The sequence below is a fragment of the Balaenoptera acutorostrata genome, chromosome 5 (genome assembly GCF_949987535.1).
Source record: "Balaenoptera acutorostrata chromosome 5, mBalAcu1.1, whole genome shotgun sequence".
In the NCBI taxonomy this organism is placed as follows: Eukaryota; Metazoa; Chordata; class Mammalia; order Artiodactyla; family Balaenopteridae; genus Balaenoptera; species Balaenoptera acutorostrata.
The window spans coordinates 25,536,479-25,563,149 of record NC_080068.1 but is presented as its reverse complement, the minus strand read 5'-3'; the positions used below and the strand labels follow the sequence as shown (position 1 = coordinate 25,563,149).

The 26,671-nt window shown below is 35.5% G+C and overlaps 1 protein-coding gene across 12 annotated transcripts in view; it reads left to right on the top strand.

The window, feature by feature from the left end:
- INPP4B (inositol polyphosphate-4-phosphatase type II B) overlaps window positions 1-26,671 on the top strand; it is a 779,792-nt gene that overhangs the window by 566,561 nt on the left and 186,560 nt on the right. For all 12 annotated transcript variants that reach the window (XM_057546957.1, XM_028168300.2, XM_057546956.1 and 9 more), the window contains 3 exons: window positions 3,179-3,290; window positions 13,300-13,372; window positions 17,530-17,677. In XM_057546957.1, coding sequence (XP_057402940.1) covers window positions 3,179-3,290; window positions 13,300-13,372; window positions 17,530-17,677 — 333 coding nt within the window. The remainder of the gene's footprint in view (window positions 1-3,178; window positions 3,291-13,299; window positions 13,373-17,529; window positions 17,678-26,671) is intronic.

Below are 26,671 nucleotides of genomic sequence, written 5' to 3'. Positions count from 1 at the left end.
TCCTGGGAGAGGGTGTGAGAAGTCTATCCTCTCATTCAAATCATTATGACATTATTTGGTTTAGTCGATGAAAAAATTTGAAACGTTATACCTAAGCTTTGTGTACCTAGAAATTAAGCTCAGTTTGCTCAAGCAAAAATTGTAAACAATGCCTATGAGAAGAAAATGGTGTCTTTAATTGTTATTGAGTATCAGTTTGGGGGAAAAAGAAGTCTGCAAATTTCTAGAAAAACCTGTGAGTAGAACCAGGGCTTTTATTAAAATATCTATTTCACTATCAGGTACTAAAGAATTGTACAGAGATATGTCACATCGTGATTTATGACAAGTTATTATGTCATTTTCAAGTAGGAAAATGGTATAATTAATTGTTAAAATCATCCCAGAATTGGAGCTAATGTAGTTTTTTATAAAATCATAGATTATACTGTCATCTGTATACACATCTTCTTTGTAATGAATGCTTAAGTTTTCTATGTTAATTTAAAATAGAGTCAGTATTATGATTTACACTGATTTAAAAATCACCAAGAAGCATTTTATTTTATATTTTAGTAAGAACCTTAACACACTATTTACGTAAACCACTTGTATTTTTCTATGTACATAATCTTTATTTTATTACATTATGACATTAGCTATGTATATGTCACCAGAGTTTTTCTATTTCGGTTTTCTTAAAAGCATAATTCAAAAGATGTGTTTAAATTTGTACTTTATATATTTTGAGAAAAATCTTCCTATGATCTGGTAACAATTGGGTTTCCTTTTTGCCTAACTTATTCATTATTTTAATTAGCATTTTAGTAAACTACTTATACTAATTTTCCTATTCCTGTTTTCTGACACCTCCAGTAATAAAATAGTGACATTTTGAAGGAATTGATTGAAAGATACCGTTCATATTCAGATTAAAGTTAAACACAAATTTAAAAAATTAAGCAACTGACAAAGGATTAATCTCCAAAATTTACAAGCAGCTCATGAAGCTCAATATCAAAGAAACAAACAACCCAATCCAAAAATGGGCAGAAGACCTAAATAGACATTTCTCCAAAGAAGATATACAGATTGCTAACAAACACATGAAAGAATGCTCAATATCACTAATCATTAGAGAAATGAAAATCAAAACTACTATGAGCTATCACCTCATACCAATCGGAATGGCCATCACCAAAAAATCTACAAACAATAAATGCTGGAGAGGGTGTGGAGAAAAGGGAATCTTCTTGCACTGTTGGTGGGAATGTAAATTGATACAGCCACTATGGAGAACAGTATGGAGGTTCCTTAAAAAACTAAAAATAGAACTACCATACCACCCAGCAATCCCACTACTGGGCATATACCCTGAGAAAACCATAATTCAAAAAGACACATGAACCCCAATGTTCATTGCAGCACTATTTACCATAGCCAGGTCACAGAAACAACCTAAAGGCCCATCGACAGACGAATGGATAAAGAAGAAGTGGTACATATATACAATGGAATATTACTCATCCATAAAAAGAAACGAAATTGAGTTATTTGTAGTGAGGTGGATGGACCTAGAGTCTGTCATACAGAGTGAAGTAAGTCAGAAAGAGAAAAACAAATACCGTATGCTAACACATATATATGGCATCTAAAAAAAAAAGAAAAAAAATGGTTATGAAGAACCTAGGGGCAGGACAGGAATAAAGATGCAGATGTGGAGAATGGACTTGAGGACACGGGGAGGGGGAAGGGTAAGCTGGGACGAAGTGAGAGAGTGGCATGGACATATATACACTACCAAATGTAAAATAGATAGCTAGTGGGAAGCAGCCGCATAGCACAGGGAGATCAGCTCGGTGCTTTGTGACCACCTAGAGGGGTGGGATAGGGAGGGTGAGAGGGAGACGCAAGAGGGAGGAGATATGGGGATATATGTATATGTATAGCTGATTCACTTTGTTATTAAGCAGAAACTAACACACCATTGTAAAGCAATTATACTCCAATAAAGATGTTAAAAAAAAAAAAGTTGGGGAAGGGCCAGTGGATGGATGAAACAAGAAAGGCAGAATGCTGAGAATTGTTGAAGGTGGGTGGTGATGGGTATGTGGAGATTCACTGTACTCACCTCTACTTTGATGTGTGTTTGGAAATTTCCATAATAAAAAGAATTTTTTTCAAAAAGAAAAAAAATGACTAAAGAAAATGAAGTGTTGCTTGGTCAATTAGGCTTAGATATAGGTTACAGCAACACCCCATACCAATGGGTGACTTGCTACCTATCTTAAAAAAAGGTGCAAGGGAAGAATATCATTATGTATTACAGTGTTCCCGTGACATGATGCCAACATTTATTCTGTATATTCTCTTGCCCAGAAAAGAAAATTTGAGAATCTTAAAGGATGGTGGTTGTTAATTTTATTTTGGGTTTTCATTATTATTGTCAGCCATAAAATTTGTATGTTGATGACAGTGATGATGATGAAAATCTTAATAATAAAATTTTCATCATCATTAAGTTGAGAAGAGTTGTTCAATGACCAACAGACTTAAAGAAGATAAAAACCTGGGTTTCTGGCTTTGCCAGTTTGTTTCCATGGATGAGTCTTTCTATCTTCTTGAATCTCAGTTTCTTTATCTGAAAAAGTAATGGGTCATCCTAAATGATCTCAGTGGTTAATTTCTGTCTTCATGTACTGTGATTTTCTGATGTTTGCTGGGAGAGAATCTTCTTTTCCTGGTCTCTGAGAAAGAAAAATGAAAAGGCACAAAATCGGGTGTTATAGCCGATGGCCGGGTCATAGAGGAATATAGCGTTATTTGTACTCTCTTCTGTTTTATTCAGCTGTAGTTTCTGTAATAGATGAGCACAGTATCGCATGTGATTGGCATAGAGGAGCCATGGCTGATGCCGTTGTAGGGACATGGGGTTACCAAACAGAGCATGGATCCGTGATCTTGGCAGCTACTGCTGAGAGCCGTGAGATGGTTTAACCTTCATGAGGTAGCTTCGTGCACTTACCACACGAATCCGTGATTCTAGTAACAGGTTTCAATGTATTTTAAGCAGATTTGTTTATTACAACCGATGCAGGTAAAGAGCGGTGTTAGTGGTTTTCAGAAACAAACATGTTTGGACATACTTTCAGGGAAGAGATGATTCTTACCTTTCCGCTTCCTTTATTTTTGATTGCAGAACTTCAGATGGTGGCAAGGTTGTTGGTACCATACAAGTCAGTGTCGTGAAGATGGGGGAGATTGAGGATGGGGAAGCCGACCACATCACGACAGATGTGCAGGGACAAAAGGTAGGGTCCCAGTCATCTCACTGCACAGATTAAATTAGAAACGATCAGCTTTGCCAGCTGCCTGGATCGCCACTACCTCTGTGGGGTATGAAATCTCATTATTCCAAAGCTAAATGAGAAATCAGCTTTGGAATGGGAGTACCGTAAGTGTGTCTCATCCTCGTAACCCGACAGACTATTTGCATGGAACTGTGCAAAGCCATGCACCATTCAAAACACCGTTCTCTTCGTAGCTGGCTCCCACGTGGACACAGCCTCTTCTCAGTTCGAGCAAAAGTATCGATCACTGTTGCATCCTGCCATAATTAACCCTATGTGAGATGCACAGAAGATTCTGGAAGGCCTACTGCCAAAAGTAACCACTTCTCCGCTCTCGAAATTCTCTTTGGAAAGAGATGCAATTTGAATTTGGATTCCATTTTTATGTGAAGGAGGACAGATTTAACAACTTTGTGCCTTATGAAATTGCAGAGAGAGAAGCAGGAAGTAGTAAACGGTGGAGGGGGAGCTCTGCTTGAGGAGCGATACCAGCTGGAAGTGAAGCAGCTTCCTTGAAGGCCAGGATAAAAACCCCAATATTATCAATATCCAGGGCTTTTACTTGTTTTCTACTTTCTTTTCTTTAAGAGAGACTTGATATAAGTATTAGTCTAAAGTTCTGTCTTAGGAATGTGATTGCCTGTTTTACTGAGGCACAGGGGACAGATTTACAAACTGCTAATAGTTTTTTTTCCCCAGGGAAATGAATTTGTTTGTGTACTAGAATGCCTACCTTTTCATAAATGAGCATTTTTTTTAATGACAGGGTCTATTGTGACCTATTTTCTGGCTTAGTGTTGCTTATCTGGGAGCATAGTTTAATTTTTGGTACATCTACATGGGAGACGGTGCGGTGCTTATCTAACACTTAACAAATCATTAACTTTACCAAAAAAAAAAAAAATCTAAACTGCCTTTTGAAAAAAAATATTGTTCTTGCCCAGCATAGCCTAGGGTCTTACCGCTTCCCCAAGCCTCATTCTTCTCTGTTCCCTATTATCCCTCAGAATATATTCCAGGTCACGAACAAATTCCAGTGAGGCCCAGTGTTTGAATCAGGTTGCTTGCAAATGTCAGGGCCGTGGTGACGTCATGCAGCAGATCGTCTTAGGATGTGGGTATTTAAGATTCTTGTCTGGTGGCTAGGTTCTGTCATTCAACCCTTGTTAACTTTGGAGTTCTATGTAAGACTCCTATTAGTCACCACCACATGGATGCTTATACGTACTAAGATTAATGAGGGAGGATTTGTAGGCTAAGAAGGTGGGGAGGGTGTGGGAGACGGGGACAGAGTGAACTAAGGGCATGTGCCAGGAGACCAGGAGCTAAAGCACTTCCCATCTCAAAGCAGGCCTGCTTTCCCTGTTCCCAACCTATTACCAGCCACCTCTCTATTTTTCTCAAAGCTGGCTCACCCCTTGACTCCTTCATAACATTGCTATTATGGGGTAGCACAAATTGAATCATATTCTTTTCATAAATGGAGAACTTGACACTCAGGAATATGCCCCACCAAAGTCGTACATAATGTTTCTGACTTAGTAATGTGAACTTAAAAATAAAGACTTAACTGAGCCATTCTAGAAATAGGAAGTGGTAGTGTCAGCAAGTACCTTGTAGGAGTCATAAGTGTACTAAAATGGTAAACCCATCAAGCAGTGTTGGTTTTAGCTCTGTCCTATCTGGATTCTTAGTAAACCTTGACCTCTTGTGAAGTTTTTTATAGAGTTACTGTAAACCCTACTGGCAATCCCTAGGAATAGTCATGAAGAACATGTAATAAGGTTCACTATGCATGATATTTAGAAGAGTTATGTGGAAGTAACTTTATCTCGTTGTTTTTCAAAGTGCGGTCAGAATCATCAGAGGTGTTTGTTAGAAATTCAAATGTGGGGACCCTTTTGCAGATCTGCTAAATCAGAATCTCTATGAAGTGTATTAACACAATCTGTTACTAATAGTGATTTAAGTCCTGAAGTTAGTCAGTGGCTGAAATATATGAAAAGACAAAGTAACTGAAATGGAGGTTATCCCTAAAACAACATCCCTCTCACTGGTTTGTGTGAATGGGGGAGAAAGAAATGGAACTACTCTTAAAACCATAGTCATGTATTGAGTGACACATGCTATCTCTCATTTATAAGGAGCAGCTAAAAGATTCATACCTATGTTTATCAGCTTGGGCTGTCATAATAAAATACCATAGACTTAAACAACGGAAATTTATTTTCTCAGAGTTCTGAAAGGCTACGAAGTCCCAGATGATGGTGTCAGATGATTCAGTTCCTGGTGAATGCTCTCTTCCTGGCTTCCAGATTTCTTGCTGTGTCCTCACAAGGCTTTTCCTTGGCTCAGATACACAGAGAGAGAGAGGGAGAGAGAGAGTGAACTCTGGTGTCTTCTCCTCTTCTTGTAAAGGACACAAGCCCTAGCATTGGGGTCCTACTCTTATGACCTCATTTAACATTAATTACCTCTGTAAATGTCTTATCTCCAAATACAGTTACATGGGACATTGGGACTTCAACATATGATTCTGAGGAACACAGTTCAGTTCATAACAATACCCCGATGTAAAATATTACATTTTAATCTTGACTCTTACATTACCTCCAGAGCATGGAATAAAATATAAAAGAAAATCCAAACTCTTTCCTCTCACATACATTTACTTACTTGTTTCCTAAAACCGTATTATTATGTATTTTTTATCAAGGGAAGATTGTACAGAGGGTCATTCACCATATTATACTGGTTCAAACTTCTATTTCATATATACATACATAGAAGTAGAACACAGCGTGTTAAAATCACGTAGCAGTAGAAAGAAAAATTCACAAAAGGCCTACGAACATCGTCCTTTTACAAAGCTAACATATTAGGTGAAATATCACATTAGGTATACCGAACTTTTTTTTTTAATTTTGGGGTCATCTTTGACTCCTTTCTTCCTCTCATACCTACAGTCAGTATGTCAGCAAATCCTGTTGATTTTGACTTCTGAATAAATCTAGAACCCGGCAACTCATGAGCCCTTCACTATAACCAACATTGTCTATCACCTAGATTTTTGCAGTAGTCTCTTAAACGTCTCCCTGACTCCCTCCATCTTCTTTCCCTGACCGCCCCCAACACCATCATAGTCTGTTATCAGCACAGCGCTTAGTAAAATGTAATGCGGAAGTTGTCATTCCTCCAGTGGCCTCTCATCTTCCTGAAAGTATAAACCCAAATTCTCACTTAAAGTCCTCTAAGTGTTGGCCCCCTTCATGTCCTTCACCTCCTCCTCTACTCCTCATTTTTGTTCATTTCAGTCCAGTCACATTATCTTCTTTGTAGCTCCTTGAACAGTCCAGGTATATTTCCAAATTGGGTCCTTAAACTTTGTTATTCAATCTACCCGTGAAGCATTTTTCCCAGTAACTGTGCTTCACTCCTTTACTTCCTCGGATCTTTATACAAAATCACTTTCTCACCGAAGGCTTCTCTGCCACCATATCTAAAACTGCGATGCCTACCCAAAACTCTGTCTCTCTTCTCTGCATTATTTTTTTGTCCTTAGTACTTATCATTGTCCAACATTATATATCTTGTTAGTTTATCTCATATATTGTTTATTTCCCTCATTAGAATTAAACTTCCTGAGGGCCAGATATTATTTGTCTATTTTGTCCTCTCTTTTACCCTCAGCTCCCAGAACAGAGCCTGACACGAGAAAAATGAATGAGTGAATAAATGAAGTCAATTTTACTTTGAAGAAATTAAATCCAAAATTGTCTCCTAGAAGGGAAAATATTTGGCTACATATAGTGCTGTACAAACTGACCAGTCAATAAATAAAGCGTGTAATAAGGATGTAGTGAAGAGTGTAGGATTATGAAGGAAAGAGGAAGAAATTAAATTTAAAAAAACCTTTGAAATAAGTAAAGAAAAAATGCTACTGAGGAAAGGAGAACCAGGAAACAAAATCATCAAGTCAGGTGACAGATGAGAAAACTCATGTTAAGTAAAAGCCAACAGGATCAACTGAGAGAGCTCAGTTCACCACTTTGCCTGCCCCAGAGATGCCTGGGCTTCTTGTTAGGGCAGGAGGGTTAACAATCCTCTGGTGAGGCTAGTTAAACCCAGCTCCTGCCTTGTCTTCCCCTTTTGTTTAATGTCTATAGTATATTTGAACATTGCAGAGTACTAATGATCAAAGTGGTAGTGATTTCTTCAAAAAGAAGGTCATACTTATTACATGAAAATTATATATTATATGAAATTATTATTATATGAAAATAAGGTCATACTTATTTATGACCATGGCAAAAATGGTATAAGTGGAGTAATAATATGTCTCCTTTTGACTATGAACCTAACCCAGCTAGTCTTTTGATGACCTGCTGCCCTGAGGTTATTTTGACCCCATACTTTGAAGAGGTGTTTTAAGTGGACTTTCATCAGACTTAATCAGGGAAAAACTAGAGTCCTTGTGTAGCTAAGGACCAGTCTCAAAAGGTTTCCTCCCTTTATCTACCCTAAATATAAAAGTTGAAAATTATATAACAGGCCCTACTTATCTTTATAGAATATTAAAAGGCATATAATATTCATCATTCGTTCATCAAACAATACTACCTTCTATGTTCTAGGCATTGGACTAGTTTCTGGGTATTCAGCAATGGAACAAATAGACACGGATGCCACCTTCTGGGGAAGTAACAGTAAAAAAGAAAGTAATACACTGTGATCAGATGGTGCTGTGTCCTATAGGAAAAATAAGACAGAGTGCAAGGACTAGGGAGTGCTGGGCTGTGGCCTTTTTAAACTGGATGGTCAAGGATAGATTCACTGGTAATGTGATATTTGAGCTGAAACGTGCAAGAAAGAAGGGAACAAGACATGGATATCTGAAAGGAGTAGGAATTGTAGACAGAGTGAATAGCAAGAGCAAAGGTCTTGAGGAGACAAGATGCTTGTGGTGTTGAAGGAACAGCAAGGAGGCCAGTGTGGTTGGAACTGAGGGGTCAAGGAGCAGAGTGGTAGGAGTTGAGGACAGAGGTTCATGGGGCAGGGAAGACCGACTCCCATGAAGGTGTTAGACTCTGGGCTATGTGTAAAGACAGTTGAGGAGCTGTGAGTATAGGTATGAAATCTGATTCATGTTTAAGAGGACTGCTCTGGCTGCTGTGTTGACTAGGGCCTGAAAGGAGGCAAGGACAGAAGAATGGAATCTGATTATTGTGAAGATTCAGGGGAGAAGTGCAGATGAGCTGGATCAGGGTGTGACTGATAGAGAAAGTGAGACGTGGCCAGACTCCGGGGGGAAAGGCTAGCAAAAAATAGAATTACCATTTTCTCAGAAACAAATGGACATTTCTCCAAAGTAGACATACAGATGGCCAACAAACACATGAAAAGATACTCAATCACTAACCATTAGAGAAATGCAAATCAAAACCACAATGAAGTATCACCTCACACCTGTCAGAATGGCCATCATCAAAAAATCTACAAACAATAAATGCTGGAGAAGGTGTGGAGAAAAGGGAACCCTCTTGCACTGTTGGTGGGAATGTAAATTGATACAGCCACTATGCAGAACAGTATGGAGGTCCCTTAAAAACCTAAAAATAGAACTACCATATGACCCAGCAATCCCATTACTGGGCATATACCCTGAGAAAACCATAATTCAAAAAGAGTCATGTACCACAATGTTCATTGCAGCTCTATTTAAAATAGCCAGAACGTGGAAGCAACCTAAGTGTCTTTTGACAGATGAATGGATAAAGAAGATGTGGCACATATATACAATGGAATATTACTCAGCCATAAAAAGAAACAAAATTGAGTTATTTGTAATGAGCTGGATGGACCTAGAGTCTGTCATACAGAGTGAAGTAAGTCAGAAAGAGAAAAACAAATACCATATGCTAACAGACATATATGGAATCTAAAAAAACGATACTGATGAACCTAGTGGCAGGGCAGGGATAAAGATGCAGACGTAGAGAATGGACTTGAGGACACAGAAGGGGAAGGGGAAGCTGGGATGAAGTGAGAGAGTGGCATTGACGTATATACACTACCAAATGTAAAATAGACAGCTAGTGGGAAGCAGCAGCATAACACAGGGAGATCAGCTCGGTGCTTTTTGACCATCTGGAGGGGTGGGATAGGGAGGGTGGGAGGGAGGCTCAAGAGGGAGGGGATATGGGGATATATGTATACATATAGCTGATTCACTTTGTTGTGCAGCAGAAACTAACACAACATTGTAAAGCAGTTATACTCCAAGCAAGATATATATATATATATATATATAAAACACAACACTGAGAGTAGCAGTTGGAGGAAGACAGGAGATTTTGAGATGTTACGTTTGACATTCCTCTTAGACATCCAAGTATGGATATATCTAAGCAGTTGGAGGTTCAAGTCAGAATTCAGGTGAGATGTCCAAGCTAGAATTATATATTTGTGAGTCATCAAATGATATTTGGATGGTATTTACACCATGAGACTGAATGAGATCACAAAAGCATAGCAATTCTCATATTTTACACTCTTCAAATTTATATTTATATGGATTTTATCTATTGATATTTACTATATTAGAGATTTTGCTTATTTGGATTATATCTGTAGACATTTATCATATTAGAAACTCAAACAAGAAATGTTTAAAACAGAAGAGTACATAAGCACACATACCATTAACTGTCAAATGATTGTGTCATATAGCTTCTAGAAAATTCTACTGTATGCTTGTAAGAGAGAGGGAAACAGACAGGAATTCCCTGGCGGTCCAGTGTTAGGACTCTACGCTTTTGCTTCCAAGGGCCTGGGTTCAATCCCTGGTCGGGGACCTAAGATCCCCCAAGCCACGCGCCCCCCCCCAAAGAAAAAGAGAAGGAAACAGACAAATAATATTTTAGTATTAATATGAAAATAAAGTTGTCTTTGCCCTGTGCTAGATGCTACAAAGGGTGCAAAGGCAAAAGTTATCAGGGACTTCCAGGAGACTCCAGACCAAACTTTGAAAAGCATGATTGATGGAATAAATCAACAGATGTGAAAGTACTTGGCCATGAAGTGTTGGTATTGATGGATTCATACAGAGCTTTATGATTATTGTTCATACAATATTGCTAATTTTCTAGCTCAGTGCATGGCAAATTGATATGTTAGCTGAGAGTCAAAATCATTTAGCTCCAAGAATTTTACATATCATATGTTTCGTCTGCTTGGCCACACTTATCATCAAATGACACTTTTTAAACTATTAATCAAAATCAATAGGCTTATGGCGCTACATCTGGTACAAAAAGCATGTGATGTTTGTTATTCCTGCTCAGAATCACAAATGTAAAGTTATTACATTGAGAGCGCACCCCACGTAAGTGTGTAATGCTGCAAATATCCATCATAATAATAGCAATGAACAGTAGAAATAGCTGAACCTTCTTAAGCACAGATTCCACATCATTTCCATCTTCGCATTCTCTGTAGCAACCAGCACAGTGCAAAAAGATTCTAAGGTCAATGTAAAAAAAAGTAAAAAAAAAATAAAATAAAAACGGCCTAAGGAAATAAGAAATAAGGTTCTTGGCTTTGAAAACTTTCAATCTAAATAAATAGAGACAGAAAAGGTACACTCAGGAAACAATTGAAGAAAATAATTGCTGAGTCCAAATATGAAAATATTAATTAATTTAGTAAATATTTATTGGATATTTTCTGTTTATGTTCCATGGATTTAAATCTTGAGAGCATTCTGAATAGTAGAGTTGTAAAATACAAAGTTAGAATATTAGTTTAAAATTGTCCTAAATATCAGCCTTTCAGTGTAGATGGAAGATATGAATATATAAAAGTCGTATGTCTGTATTCATTTGGTGGAATAAAACGGGCCTTTTGTTAGGAAACAGAAAGTTATCTTTGATTTCAAAGACGCAGGGTTGCCTCCGAAAAGGGAAGCAGTTTCTCAGGGTAATAGCCTTATCTCTGTGAATTATGGACTTCTTCACTAAAAAGGTTTAGTCTAAACCATTCCTATAAGTTATATTGTAGATGATGATCTTCTTTTGGAAAGGAAGATGACTTAGAGCTATATACCAAGTTATTATGTGGAAGGATGTCAGGGACATAACATGAAAGGATTTGAGGACCAGTCTGAGAATATTGGATTTGATTGGACAATAAATAACCATTATATACATTCTAGAGCAGAACATTGATATGACGAACATAATGTTTACAAAAGATTACTTTAACAGCCCTATGTAGGCTGAAAGAAGTCGAGAAAACTTTGCAAATAAGAGAAATAAAGAATTTTAAGTATGTCCAAGCATCCTTGCACATTGCTGTAGTGATTTGGGAAGTACCTCTCCAAAATAGCTGTGGATTAAAAGAAGGGATCACCTCTGACTTTTGGTTGGTCAGGAAAATGATTTAGAGAACATAAAATTTTAAGAGCTGTTTGCAGTTATTCATTTTTTCAGTAAACTAGGATATCAATATAAGTACTAAAGAAAGTATGAAAGCACATTTTTCTCCATCAAGAACTTTCCTGAGTAATGTGACGAATGTTATGATAGAGGAATGAGTAGTGGGCTTTAAGAATACAGAAAGTAACACTTAAATCAATGTTTTAAGTCATTTGTCTTCCTTCTCAAAATGCTTCAGGGACATAATACATTCTATCATGAACAGTGACCTCGGTGGTGGTGAATCTCAAGGCGGGGGGGCACTCCCCGGAGGAGGAACAGAGGTGGGTCACAGATAGTTAGAACAGTTGGGAAATAGCCCAGGCAATTCTGATACATCCTACTAGGGAGGGCAGTCTGAGCCCTTGGAGTCTCTTGACAACACCATGCTTGCTACAGAAGGATGGCTGTTTCCCTTAGAACTCTTCACGCAGAGAACTTTCTGGGGTTTTGTCTGTTTGTTTTGTTTTTGTTTGCATTTATTCGTTTATGTCTGATGTATTTGTTCTAAAAATTTACTTTCCTCCTTCTCCCAGCCCTCCTTTTTCTTCTCTGGGGCCGGGGGGGGGGGGGGGCGGTTGCTAGAGATAAAAGGAAAGTCATCTGAAGAAATAATTGCTGGTCTCTGTCTATGTGAATATAGGTTTCTTGTCAGCCTCTCTGGAGCCAGAAAAGTTTTGCTTCCTCTGTTAGTTACAGTTTCATAGGAGGTTGAAGCAGAATCCCATGCTTAGGGATGGCTTATCTGAGATAGTATCTCCCACCAATGGTTCACTCGTTAGGAACATGGCAATGTGCTCTGTGTCTCTCTTCTCTCCTTCTGTCCAGAGAAGTGTTGGTTCTGTAAAGGATCATGAGCTGAATGTATTTATCATGGATTAATAGATCTATGATCTCTGGATCCACTTATTTATAAATTGCTTACTCATAAATCAGACATCAGCTTATTTATAAAGTATCCTCATACTTTATGAGCAAGTGTTTGCATCGTTTTGCCAGAAACAAACATCTCTTTTTGCCTTATGAAATTAGATGCTGTAACATATTTTATTTTTTATTTAAAGTTGCCTTTACTTAAAAGCCAGAAGATAATTTGCTTTTTACTGATCGAAAATCAACCCAGGCAACAGAAATACAAAGCCATTCAGCTTGTCATAGGTGATTTGCTGTAGGAGGAACCTATCTCTAGCATGCGGTTAATCCTTTTCCACAAAGAAAGTACAAACTTTCTTTCCTAAGTAGTCTTTAACTGGAACTGAAATGTAGTCTATAATTGTATAATATAATCATATTATATATAAATGTAAGTAAATAATCACAAGTTAAACAAGGTTCATTGTAAAGATAAAGCTGAAAATAGTTTTACAAAAATGTTTGTTCAGAACTTTTTGAAACCGTGCATAACCTCATGTTTTGCAAATAAAAAAAGAATCTCGTTTCTCATTTGATCATTTTCAAATATATTTTCTTTTCTTTTTTCTTTTATTCCTTCTTAGTGTGCACTGGTATGTGAATGTACAGCCCCAGAAAGTGTGAGCGGAAAAGATAACCTACCTTTTTTGAATGCAGGTATGTACCTCAGTTTTGGAAACTTACATTCATTTCATATGAACATACATTTTAATTTTCTGTGAACTCAATACTGAATCTGAGCAGCATTCTTACAGAACCATTGTAGACACTTATTAAATATTGGTAATCATGGGAGTCAGCAGAGTGGTGTTAGACTTGACAATTCTGTAAGAAAGATATATAATATATATAAATACATGTATATATCTTGGCTATATGGCAAAACAAATTCCTTTTAGCTATTGGATTTTGTATCATCTGAAATGAGATATTAGAAGAGGGAGTATTAGAAATGTCAAGCTCTTAATTAGTTTGAGTTTTAGTTTATTACTTTTAATGAAGTTGTTAAAACAGTATGTATATGGATTCAGTAGGAAAAATTCATATACACATTTGTACATTCCTGAGTGTGTGTGTACACATATGTGTGTGTGTGTGTGTGTGTGTATAGTGTTACTTATAGTAATATATTTGAATTTCAACAAGGAACTAAACAATTTGATAAATGATGACTTTGAGACATCTGGTAAAATTACAAAATATGTGATAATATGTATCTATAAATTATTTATAATTTATAATTATAATTTATAATTATTTATAATTTATAATTATTTAACTGATTTTTGAATGATAACATAAATTACATAATTTATGTTATAATTTATGTTATAAATTATGTTACCAGTAGTGATAATAATGGCAAATAAGTGGCAGGCGAGATGCCACTCATATGCCTTGCCTTACCTTGCTTTCTGATGTGTGCTATGAAGAAGGCAGTATTATTATCTCCATTTTACAGATGAGGAAATTGCTCAAGGTCACTACCTAGTGAATAGCAGGTCCAGAATTTAAATCCAGTTTTAATCCCAAGGCCTTTGCTCTTAATTACCAGGTCATGCTATTACTAAAAAGCCATTAATTAAAAAGTCGGTGTAACAATAGAATAAACCTTAATATTTTTCTAGCCTTCTATGTTGTACATTTCAGCAGTGACATGGATAGCATGATAATCAGATTAATGAGTGATACAAACTTCAAAGGCTTACTAATACATAACCCCTAAACTATTAGCAATTTTCCCCTTCAGGAAGCCAGGGTTTTTAACCATGGTTTGGGAGATACAAAGATTCTGTGTAATCCTGAAAAAAAAAAAAAAAAAAGCAGGGGTTAAAAAGCAGTGCATATACTAAGTATAGGTAACCCAAGTAATTGAATATTTACTTAGGTTACTAAGGAAAAATGTGGACATTTCAGAGACTGTTTCTGTCTTACTATAAAAGGATGCATTTATATTCCTGATCATGTTAGCTATATTAGAATTTCTGAGATCCCATAAATGGTTTAACCTGACTTACAATATATTGAATTCTGTACATACATTGTTTTTCTTCTCCAACTCTAGAGATAGGGCAATAGAGGTTATAGTAAAATTCTTACATCTTTAAAACATTGTCACTTTAAAGATGAATGAAATATCATAGTTTCTTTCATTGGCTGTAAGTTTCTGTATTTCATATAAAAGAAAATATATCTGATAAAGGCTAATATCCAAAATATATAAAGAACTCATACAACTCAGTAACAGCAAAAAAAAAAAAATTCTGCTTAAAAATGGGCAGAGGATCTGAATAGACATTTTTCCAAAGAAGACACACAGATGTCTAACAGGTACATGAAAAGTTACTCAACATCACTAATCATGAGGGAAATGCAAATCAAAACCACGGTGAGGTATCACCTCACATCTGTTAGAATGAATATCAAAAATACAAGAAATAACAAGTGTTATTGGCAAGGAAGTGGAGAAAAGGGAACCCTCATACACTGTTGGTGGGAATGTAAATTGGTGCAGCCACTATGGAAAACAATATGGAGATTCCTCCAAAAGCTTAAAATAGAACTACCATATGATCCAGCAATTCCACTTCTGGGTATTTATCCAAAGAAAATGAAAACACTAATTCAAAAAGATATATGCATCCCAGTGTTCATTGCAGTATTATTTTCAATAGCCAAGACGTGGAAACACCCTAAGTTTCCACTGATGAATGGATAAAGAAAATGTGATACACACACACACACACACACAAATGGAATATTATTCAGCCTTAAAAAAGAATGCATCTTGCCATTTGTGACAACATGGAGGGACCTTGAGGGCATTATGGTAAGTGAAATATCAGACAGAGAAAGACAGATACTGTATGAACTCACTTATATGTAGAATCTAAAAGCAAAAACAAAATAAAACATAACAAATAAAAAAAGAACTCATAGATATAGAGAACTAATTGGTGGTTGCCAGAGACAGGGGATGGGGGTGGGTGGAACAGATGAAGGGTGTCAAAAGGTATAAATTTTCAATTATAAAATAAATAAGCAATGGGGATGTAATGTACAGCTTGGTGACTATAGTTAATAATATTGTATTGTATATTTGAAAGTTCCTAAGAGAGGTTTTTAAAGTTCTCATCACAAGAAAAAATTTGTGATTATGTATGATGACAGATGTTAACAAGACTTATTATGGTAATCATTTCACAATATATACAAATATTGAATCATTACATTCTTTACCTGGAACTAATATAATGTTACATGTCAATTATACCTTTATACCTCATTAAAAAGAGAAAGAAAATAAGTATAATTAGCCTTATATATGGATCTGTGATATAATCTAATTGATAAAACTTAAAGGTCATGTTTATGGCAAAAACATAATCCTTAAAAAAAAAAAAAAAAAAAACCCATAATCCTTTAGACATACAACTTTAGATTTAAAATATTGTCTCTCAGCACCCTGGAAATATTCTATCGTCTTCTCGCTTCTATTGATGCTTTTAAAAAGTGAACATTCTAGCTAATTCTTGTAGGGGGTAGATAAGTGTGCCGGGAGGTTTGAATCTGTTTGTTAAAGAATGAGATGTTTGAAATAAAGTTTTCCTATTTAGTATCAATTCTGATAATGATAATTGTCAGACTGGACCTCTGAGAATGATAGTTGCAGAATGGATGAATAGTTCCTCATTTTAATGCTTAGAAATATATTTATATTTATATTTCCAAGTAATGAATGAGACACAGCCTTATAGAACCCTAAAATGAGAAAGGCATTTTACTCCATACGTTGAAGAGACTTGGGCCACATACCAGGCTGGGCATTATTTAAAGTCTTACATCCACTTCAATATCAAATTCTCTTTTTAATCAGCTTCATTGGTAAACTGGAGCCAAATAATCATAGATACTTGACTGTTGATTGACCTGATATTTTGTTGTCCATTAAGCTTTGATATATTTCTCTTATATTCATTATCCAACAGCAATGGAAATAAAATCCTGCCCTGAAATATAGGGCTTGGTAGTGTGGTAGGAATGCTGGCCTCACAAAAAATGTATCAAGTATTATCTTAATATCTAGCCCTACACTTTTTCTTTAAATCTTTTAAAATCCTTGATGACATGGCCATGTTATTTCTTCCCTAATCACTGTCACCCATCCCAAATATTCAGTTTGTTCATAGTCTCCATGTCTTTCTTCTGATAATATATGGTTTTAGGAAAGTGTTATTGACTTATTGACACTAAAGTATGAGTAATATTTGAATTGTAATAGATCTTAAGCCAAGGAATGAACCTTTCTGACATTTAAGAAAAAAGTCACTTTTGGTAGTAGGGTCATTTAAAACCTCTAATATAACATATCAGTTGTCACCTACTATATAAGTGGGTAAAGTTGACTAAGAGTGAGTGGAAGAAATCCAGAAATGTATTTTTTCAAAGCATGTATGGTGTATAAATCCATATATTTTCGTCTATACTTATAAATACATATACTTTAAGAAAATCTTTAGAAGGAAAAAGAATTAATAGGTGGTATATCAGAGAACCATAGTAGCCACATTTATGAATTGGAATTTGATGTATCACTTTTTAATTTAATAAAGACTATATCCCATAAGCTACTGAAAAAAATAAGATGTAAGGAGAAAATTCTTAGAAACTCAATTACACTATGGATTATGATAAAAAATTTTGATCAAATAATTAGAATGGTAGCCTGATTAATGATTTTGTTAATTGATCTTTTTCTAAAGTGCATATCTTTATAATTTAACTATTAACTTTATTTTTTTCTCCTTTTCCAGTGTTAAAGAACCCAGTGTGTAAATTATATAGATTCCCCACATCTGACAATAAGTGGATGCGAATCCGGGAGCAGATGTCAGAGAGCATACTTTCTTTTCATATTCCTAAGGAATTGATCTCTCTTCAAATCAAAGAAGATTTGTGTAGGTAAGAGAAAATTATTTATGATTGTCTCTTACATTAATTATTTTTTTATAAAACATTTTTTATTAAAGTATGATGATAACATAAAAATCTAGATCTGCATTGTCCAGTATGATGGCTCCTAGCCCTGTAATTAGTCCACTTTGAGATGTTCTGCAAGTGTAATATAAACACCAGAGTTTGAATTCGTAGCACACAAACAAAAAAAGACTGATTTCATAATGAAATGTTAACATTTTGGCTATACTGGGGTTGAATACAATATGTTATTAATTTTATGTGTTTCTCTTTTTACTTTTAATTTTTTTTTATTTTTTATTGAAGTATAGTTGATTTACAATGTCTTGTTAATTTCTGCTATACAGCAAAGTGATTCAGTTATAGATATTATATGCATTTTTTAATATTCTTTTTCATTATGGTTTATCACAGGATATTGAATATAGTTCTCTGTGCTATACAGTAGGACCTTGTTGTTTATCCATTCTATATATAAAAGCTTACATCTGCTAACCCCAAACTCCCACTCCATCCCTTCCTCAAACCCCTCCCCCTTGGCAACCACCAGACTGCTCTCTATGACCATGACTCTGTTTCAAAGATAGGTTCATTTGTGTCATATTTTAGGTTCCACATATAAGTGATATCATGTAGAATCTAAAATATGATATCTTTTTACTTTTTACATATGACTACTGACCACTAGAAAATTTTAATCACATATGTGACTCTCATTTGTGGCTTACATTACACCTTTTCTGTGTAAATCTCCCACCATTAAAATGTGTTGAAAAAAATTCAATTATGAATCTTTAAAATTTTCTAAAGAAAAGTAGAGAAAAAATTATATTGAAGCCTCAAAAGGGAAATAGGAAAGATTGTAAGGAAATTGACTAGCGATCTCAGTAGAATATAAGGTATGGTTATTATGAAAAGGAATTAGAAAGCCCTAAGGTGAGAACCATCACCTTTTAGGAAAAATGCTGAGAAGAAACGAATAGTGGAGAGAATAATGAAATTTTAAAATGCAGCAGGCAAATTAAATCCACAAAGCCAGCAGAGAAGAACAGATTTGACACTGAGAAATCACATCTCGGATGTGGAAGACAAACACAATAAGTTTTTCTCAAATGTTCTTTCTTGGGAAAGAACAATTCATGCAAAAACTTGAAAACAGTGAAAACTTATGCAGGTTTTTATTTTACATGCTAAAATCGGACTAACCTTATACTTACTTCTCTGCAGAAGTCCATGGAGTAACATCTACTGATTTTTGTTTTTTTGAGAGAAAAAGGTTGTGGCCTCACTTTATTATATAGGGTCAAGTTATGACTTTTTTTTAATGAATGAAGACAATGGAAATGACATACTTAAATACGCAGAAGCTCAGAAAATGTCACCCACCAAACTTTCTTAAAGAATCTACCCTCGAAGATATATGCTATCCAACTGAGAGAATAATTTAAATTAAGAATTATATTTATAATATAATATAAATTAATATACTGTAATCATTAAATTATATTATGAAATTAATATGATATAACATAACAAATTTAAGAATGTAAGAATGGGACATTGTCCTACAGAAGGACTTGAAACATTTTTCTTAGTTGGGTGGAATCTCCGGCCCAGACAGAGATTTACTCTGAAGTTCTTTTTTCGGCCTCTTTTGTTTTGTTTTAATTTTTATTGGAGTATAGTTGATTTACAAGGTTATGTTAGTTTCTGCTGTACAGCAAAGTGAATCAGTTATACATATACATGTATCCACTCTTTTTTAGATTCTTTTCCCATATAGGTCATTACAGAGTGCTGAGTAGAGTTCCCTGTGCTGTACAATAGGTCTTTATTAATTATCTATTTTATATACAGTAGTGTGTATACGTCAATCCCAATCTTCCAATTTATCCCTCCCCCCTTTTCCCTCCTGGTAACCATAAGTTTGTTTTTTACATCTGTGACTCTATTTCTGTTTTGTGAATAAGTTCATTTGTATCATTTTTCTAGATTCCACATGTAAGCGATATCGTATGGTATTTGTCTTTCTCTGTCTGACTTACTTCACTCAGTTTGACAATCTCTAGGTCCATCCATGTCACTGCAAATGGACTCTTTTACCCCTAGTCTTACTCAGATCCCAGAAAGTACTATACTTACCTCAACCTTCCTCTCAACAGCACCATTTTAATGGATTTTCTTACGTGGTTTGATGAAGACTGTGGGTGCCGTCGTGCCCTTATCTTTCAGTAGTTGCAAAGAGAACAAGGTGCTTCATTTTCATGCTTGGAAATCTATATTGAGAGAATTAGTTTTTAAAAAGCTTTGAGTCTTTTCTTCAAAAAAAAAATAGTTGCCAGGGCAACTTTATATTATGCTAAGTAACTGAAACAGCTATTTTCTGAATCTTTAAAATAACTATTAACTAAATTATATCATTTTAGTTGGTGAAGAGCAGTAAGTAAATGAGCAGTAGGTAAAAGCTGCCATTAGGTCCCTATTTATATTTTGTTCTGCATAGGACCTGTAGATAGATGGAGATAGTTATAGATGGATAGACAGAGAGATAGACAGACAGACACACAGACATAGATATATAGTCTTTCTCTCCTTTTCTTTCTTTCTTTTTTTTTTTTCCTTAGGAAAGTCAGTAAACACAGTATGAATTCAGCTGTATAACAGGGGTTACAAAAACTTTTCCTTAAGGACCAAATAATAAATATTTTACAAAATATTTTACAAAAGTGAGCTGTTTCCTCTCAATTACCAAGATGATGAATTTGCAGACATGGTCAGACTTCTGTGAAGTCTGGATTTTGAAAATCCTACACTTTCTTTCATGATCCACTGACTCTTTCAGTCTCACTTTTCACCCCAGACGTAAACTTTTCTACAACTTCTCTGTGTTGGTGTGTTGTCATCTCCCTATAGGGGTAATTAGGGTAGTATTTGAATATTTTGTTACATAACTTCTCTCCTTTACCAAGGGAGTAGAAAATGGAAAATTTTCTGAAAAGACTGCTATGATTGACATCAGCCTCATAAACTCCCAGGTAGAGATTTCCTAAGTTTGAGTATGGATTTAACTGTGAACGAAAATAGCAAGTAAGAAAGGGAATTTAGGGAATATTAGGTATATGTCTAGTCACAACTGTGTCTTAAAGACAAGGCATTATTATTAGTTTTGTAATCTATTTAACTCGGTGAGAATGAAATCCCACTCATGGATTTAAAGGTATATTATTAATTTTATCATGTCTGGGATTGGTAAACACTTGACAGACTAAGCTAGTGTGAGTCTGTTGGCACGGACCAGGTGTGTGCATGGTACGCCTCTTTGCCTAATGCATACCTGTATGTATCAATGAGGAAAATGTTGTCCTTCTCAGCCGTCATGATATGGAGTGTAAATGTTGGCAGAGACATAATGGTGCAGCAGCTACTTTCCATCACTCATACCCAGTGCCCTTGCCTGCAGCTGCCATCTAACAACTCTCTTGCACACTAGTCCCTTAGTGTGACATTGGACTCAACGTGAACTACTTTTATTAACTTTGAGATTGTACATGCACAAAGTCTTAGGGCTGTGATAGAGTTTAAATTCTTTGGGGATTCCCTCTGATTAGCCTAAGCATTAATACCTTCTGAGTTCAAGTTCAGATATATAACATCTTTTGCGTTGGCTGTGACGTGTTTTCACCATGCTAAACTTTGAATTTTATATTACGGTTTAGGCCCAAAAAATTCACAAGCAGGAAATCGTAGATGACAAGTTATGTTTACTGCTGTGAAGAAAGGCTTATATTAGCAATTTTCTGCTTCTTTGCTCCTGAAGCCATATTTTTAAAAATATATAAAATATATGGTAATTTTTTTCTGTAAAAATAATATATGGTTACTCTAGAAAATAGTGAAAATATTAAAAAGAAAAAAAAATCACTCTAAACCCACCACCCAGAAGAAATACTGTGTCTTTATTTTCTACGTCTACCCTCATCTTCGTGAGCCTCACTGTGGAAAGCAGACTTTTGGTTCCCGTGATTGTCACGCCCTGGTATCACATTTAAGTCCTTCTCCCTCAAATAATTCCTGTCTCAGTAAACGCCACCCTCTCTTCAACAGTTCAATGCAGAAACATAAGACATAAGTATTTTTGTCTTGTCTCACCAAACCTATCCACATTCCACATTCAAGTTCAAGTATCAATTTCTAATCATGCTAATTCCACAATTTCTCTCAAATTCATTTATTTTTTACATTTTCACTCTATCCATTCTAATCCCAACCACCATCATTTCTTGTCTGTGATAGTGTTATGGTCTATAACGGCTTTTCTGCCAATGGCCTTGCTTCCTTAAAATCCATGGTTCACTTTTTTATGAACAGATGATACAAATGAACTTATTTACAAAGCAGAAATAAACTCACAGACATGGAAAACAAATTTATGGTTACCAAAGGGGATAGCGGAGGGAAGGGAGAGCAGAGAGTTTGGGATTAACAGATACACACTACTATATATAAAACAGGTAAACAACAGTGACCTACTGTATAGCTCAGGGAAATATACTCAATATCTTGTAATAACCTATAATGGAAAAGAATCTGAAAAAGAATATATACATATATGTATAACTACATCACTTTGCTGTACACTGGAAACTAACACAACATTATAAATTAACAATTCTTCAATTAAAACATAAATAAAAAAGAAAAAGATCCATGGTTCACATTGCAGACTCACATAATCTGATTAAAAATGTTATAAATATGCAGATTTCCAGCAGGAGTATCAAGGAGACAGCATTGATGTATAACCTCTTGAGAGCTATGCTGGAATTATGTGTTGGGAAGGGAAGAGGGGGAGGTCCTGGCTTACCAACTATCAGTGTAACACCTCGCTTCTGAGAAGTGTACTAAATGACTCTATAATTATGATACCTAAGGGATGTGGCATTATAAAGTAGCCCAGTTCTTTGATCCAGCCTCCTTGAAGGATGGGGGGGAGAAGACAACTGGTTTATTATAGAGTTAGTGCGATGGAGAGAAAAAGGAGAGTACATGTTGAAGACAGCTCAGAGATCCTAAATACATAGAAGGGGTGTGTGTGTGTGTGTGTGTGTGTGTGTGTGTGTGTGTGTGTATGTTTCCCTGTGTTTATAATGCCACAGGCTTTACAGTCCTTCACCTTGGGTGGCATGCAGGCAAGTTATGTAGGTCTTGCCAAACTACCACTTATAAAATTTTTATAGCTTGTTTTAGTGTTGCCACGTATTTTGTTTACATTGAGTATTTTCTTCAGATTTTGTACTACTTCAAAAGTTTGATTTGTAGTTTTGATTTGCATTTCTCTAATGATTAATGATGTTGAGCATTCTTTCATGTGTTTGTTGTCAATCTGTATATCTTCTTTGGAGAAATGTCTATTTAGGTCTTCTGCCCATTTTTGGATTGGGTTGTTTGTTTTTTTGATATTGAGCTGCATGAGCTGCTTGTAAATTTTGGAGATTAATCCTTTGTCAGTTGCTTCATTTGCAAATATTTTCTCCCATTCTGAGGTGTCACCTCACACCGGTCAGAATGGCCATCATCAAAAAATCTACAAACAATAAATCCTGGAGAGGGTGTGAAGAAAAGGGAACACTCTTGCACTGTTGGTGGGAATGTAAATTGATACAGCCACTATGGAGAACAATATGAAGGTTCCTTAAAAAACTAAAAATAGAACTACCATATGACCCAGAAATCCCACTACTGGGCATATACCCTGAGAAAACCATAATCCAAAAAGAATCATGTACCACAATGTTCATTGCAGCTCTATTTACAATAGCCAGGACATGGAAGCAATCTAAGTGTCCATCAACAGATGAATGGATAAAGAAGATGTGACCCATATATACAATGGAATATTACTCAGCCATAAAAAGAAAGGAAATTGAGTGATTTGTAGTGAGGTGGATGGACCTAGAGTCTGTCATACAGAGTAAAGTAAGTCAGAATGAGAAAAACAAATACCGTATGCTAACACATATATATGGAATCTAAAAACAAACACAGAAAATGGTCGTGAAGAACCTAGGGGTAAGACGGGAATAAAGACACAGACCTACTAGAGAATGGACTTGAGGATATGGGGAGGGGGAAGGGTAAGCTGGGACAAAGTGAGAGAGTGGCATGGACATATATACACTACCAAACGTAAAATAGATAGCTAGTGGGAAGCAGCCGCATAGCGCAGGAAGATCAGCCCAGAACTTTGTGACCACCTAGAGGGGTGGGATAGGGAGGGTGGGAGGGAGGGAGACGCAAGAGGGAAGTGGTATGGGGATATATGTATATGTATAACTGATTCACTTTGTTATAAAGCAGAAACTAACACACCATTGTAAAGCAATTATACTCCAATAAAGATGTTAAAAAAAAAAAGTTTGCTTTGCTTAGTCAACATTGAAATATGTTAGTTAATAGAAGAAATGATGGACCCTGTGGCGTTGAAGCTCCATGGCAGCTACACATACCATATTAAATGATGGTGTGCACACATATATGTTTAGATGGGAGGCTTGGGTGGCCATAGGGTGTTTGGTTTTATCAAAACATATACTTTTCTACATTATAATATGATGTTTGAAAACTTATTATGGTACAAAAGTTTTAAAGAAATGAAGTATTTCAGTGACAATGAACCTCATGGTCTATAAAACTCCCCAGGAAAAAATTAGTTTGATTTATATCATGTATTTTTCTCTTTTTCTCCTGCTTCATTTCTTCTCTCTATATATTTTTCGTCATTGGTCCCAGGGGTGAGGAAAGAGAGAAACTTCCTTGAATATAATTTTGGGAGTCTAAAGGAAAGGATAAGAATAATTTATAACAATTAACTTTAAGATGTCCTTAGGTTTTATATAAGACATAAATATTTGTGTGTACCAGGCAGAGGAGCAATCTTGTAAGTAAAATATAAACATCTGAACCAAACCCTTTAGTAGGGAAAATGTAATAGAATTTGGGACATAGAAAGTTTAAATAAAAGTCTTGCTAGCACTTCTTTTAGAGAATGTGAATGCTTTCTCTTAGATATTAGTGTTTGTAAATATTGTACGTATACTAAATTCATGATAAAATATTTTATGTCAATGAAGACACTGTTTTGTTCAATACTATATATTTCAAATATTCTATATTCTTCATTTTTAGAGCTATATTACAGACCTATGATAAGTGTATCTATCTGTCTATCTATCTAGTCTTAAATCTATTTCTTGAATGCAGTATATTCTTTTATATGCAAACAAATAGTAAGATACTTTGAAATCCCAGGTTGAAAGCCTAGTTGCTGCACAGAGTTACATTTCAGAGACATGTTCTACATGCTGACTTAAATATTATCATATACTATTAAATGGGTTTTTTAAGCAATATACCTAGTTTGAAAGAAATGAGGAAGATACTTAATTTTCTGACCTTGAACCTTATCTTAAAGCATTTTGTGACTATTACATTCAAAAAGGTTCATATTATTTCAAACCGATAATGCTACAGGAGTGCCATTTAAAAAATGTTAAAACTATATACTAGGAATTATGAACTAGAACTAGAATATATTCATATAAATTCTATTTCAAAAATATCCTCACTGTAGAAAAAGTTGTACAGCAGGATTTTACCACATAGTGAGCCAACCTGTCTATTGAATGTGGTTAGATCCTTTTTTCAAAATTTATCACCAGACGAGGTTTCCCCTTCACACGGCCTACAAGGCAAGCAAGGACTCCTGTCTACCTACATCTCCAGCCTCATCTTACACCTTGTTTCTTTTGGCCTGGCTGAAGCACATGACTTTTGAGACGTCTATTGACATTTGCATACTTAGATAGAATAAAAGCACACTGAAAATCTTTACTGATCTTAAAGAAACATTGATTAGTGGGAAAAGTAATAGGGAGTCAGCTATTCTCTTTAGGTCTCATAGATACTGAATAGACCTCAAACTGATGAATTTCATAGATGTTTTTTATAGTGTTCTATCTCTTCCGCTTTGTTTCTCTGTGTGTTTCTTTCTGTCTCTCTTGTTTGCTTTCTCTGAGGAAAATCTTAAGTCCTAAAGATCCAAAAGTGATGCATAAAAAAATATCCCATTGGGACTCCACTGTTGACTCATACCTGATGGGTGTTATTTCTTCCGTTCATTTTTCTTCATGCAACGTTGATGCGCAGTTGGAATACCACGCGGTATATTATTTATCATGGAAAGAGCGCATTGGCCCTACCAACTCCTAGTATTGAGGGCAGATGCTGTGCGCCATTAAGTTCATCATTATAGATTCTTGGTATCATTTAATGAGATGTCCTGTAGAGCGCTTAGTATCACCAAGCTGGCGATAGAAATATGTGTTTTAGTTTGCTGTTTGGTTATTACAATAGCCCCACAGGAACAAATAAGGCAAAGCTCATTCAGAAGCATATTTGCCCATTGTGCCAGGATTCTTTATTTCACATGGATTGAGTAGGAGAGAGTGTATGTTGTGATGATAAAAACACGGAATTGGAATAGTTATCAACCCGAGTCCAAAACCTCTTTATCTGCCATTTGATATGTACTTATAATTTTTAGAAAATTACACAGTTTCTCAATTTTCAATTTTTTTTCACTTTTTAGATAATATTATAATTTGTCCTACAGGGCTACTGTAGTAATTAAGTGAACAATCAGTAGACTCTAGCACTTATGGCTATGGGATTTGGGGGTGTGTGTGTATGTAAGTGCAGCTCTGGGTTTGAAACCTGGCTCTCCCAAGTCTACTTAATAGCTATGTGGCATGGAACAATTTAACTAACTGCCATAACTCAGTTTCCTCAACTGTAAGGAAGGGATTAAATAATAAATGCACAAGGTTATTGTGAGGTTTAAAATGAGCTTTTGAAAAATGCCTGGTGCATATGTACATAGGCCTTTAATGTGTGGAAACCACTCTTACCACTTATGTAAAG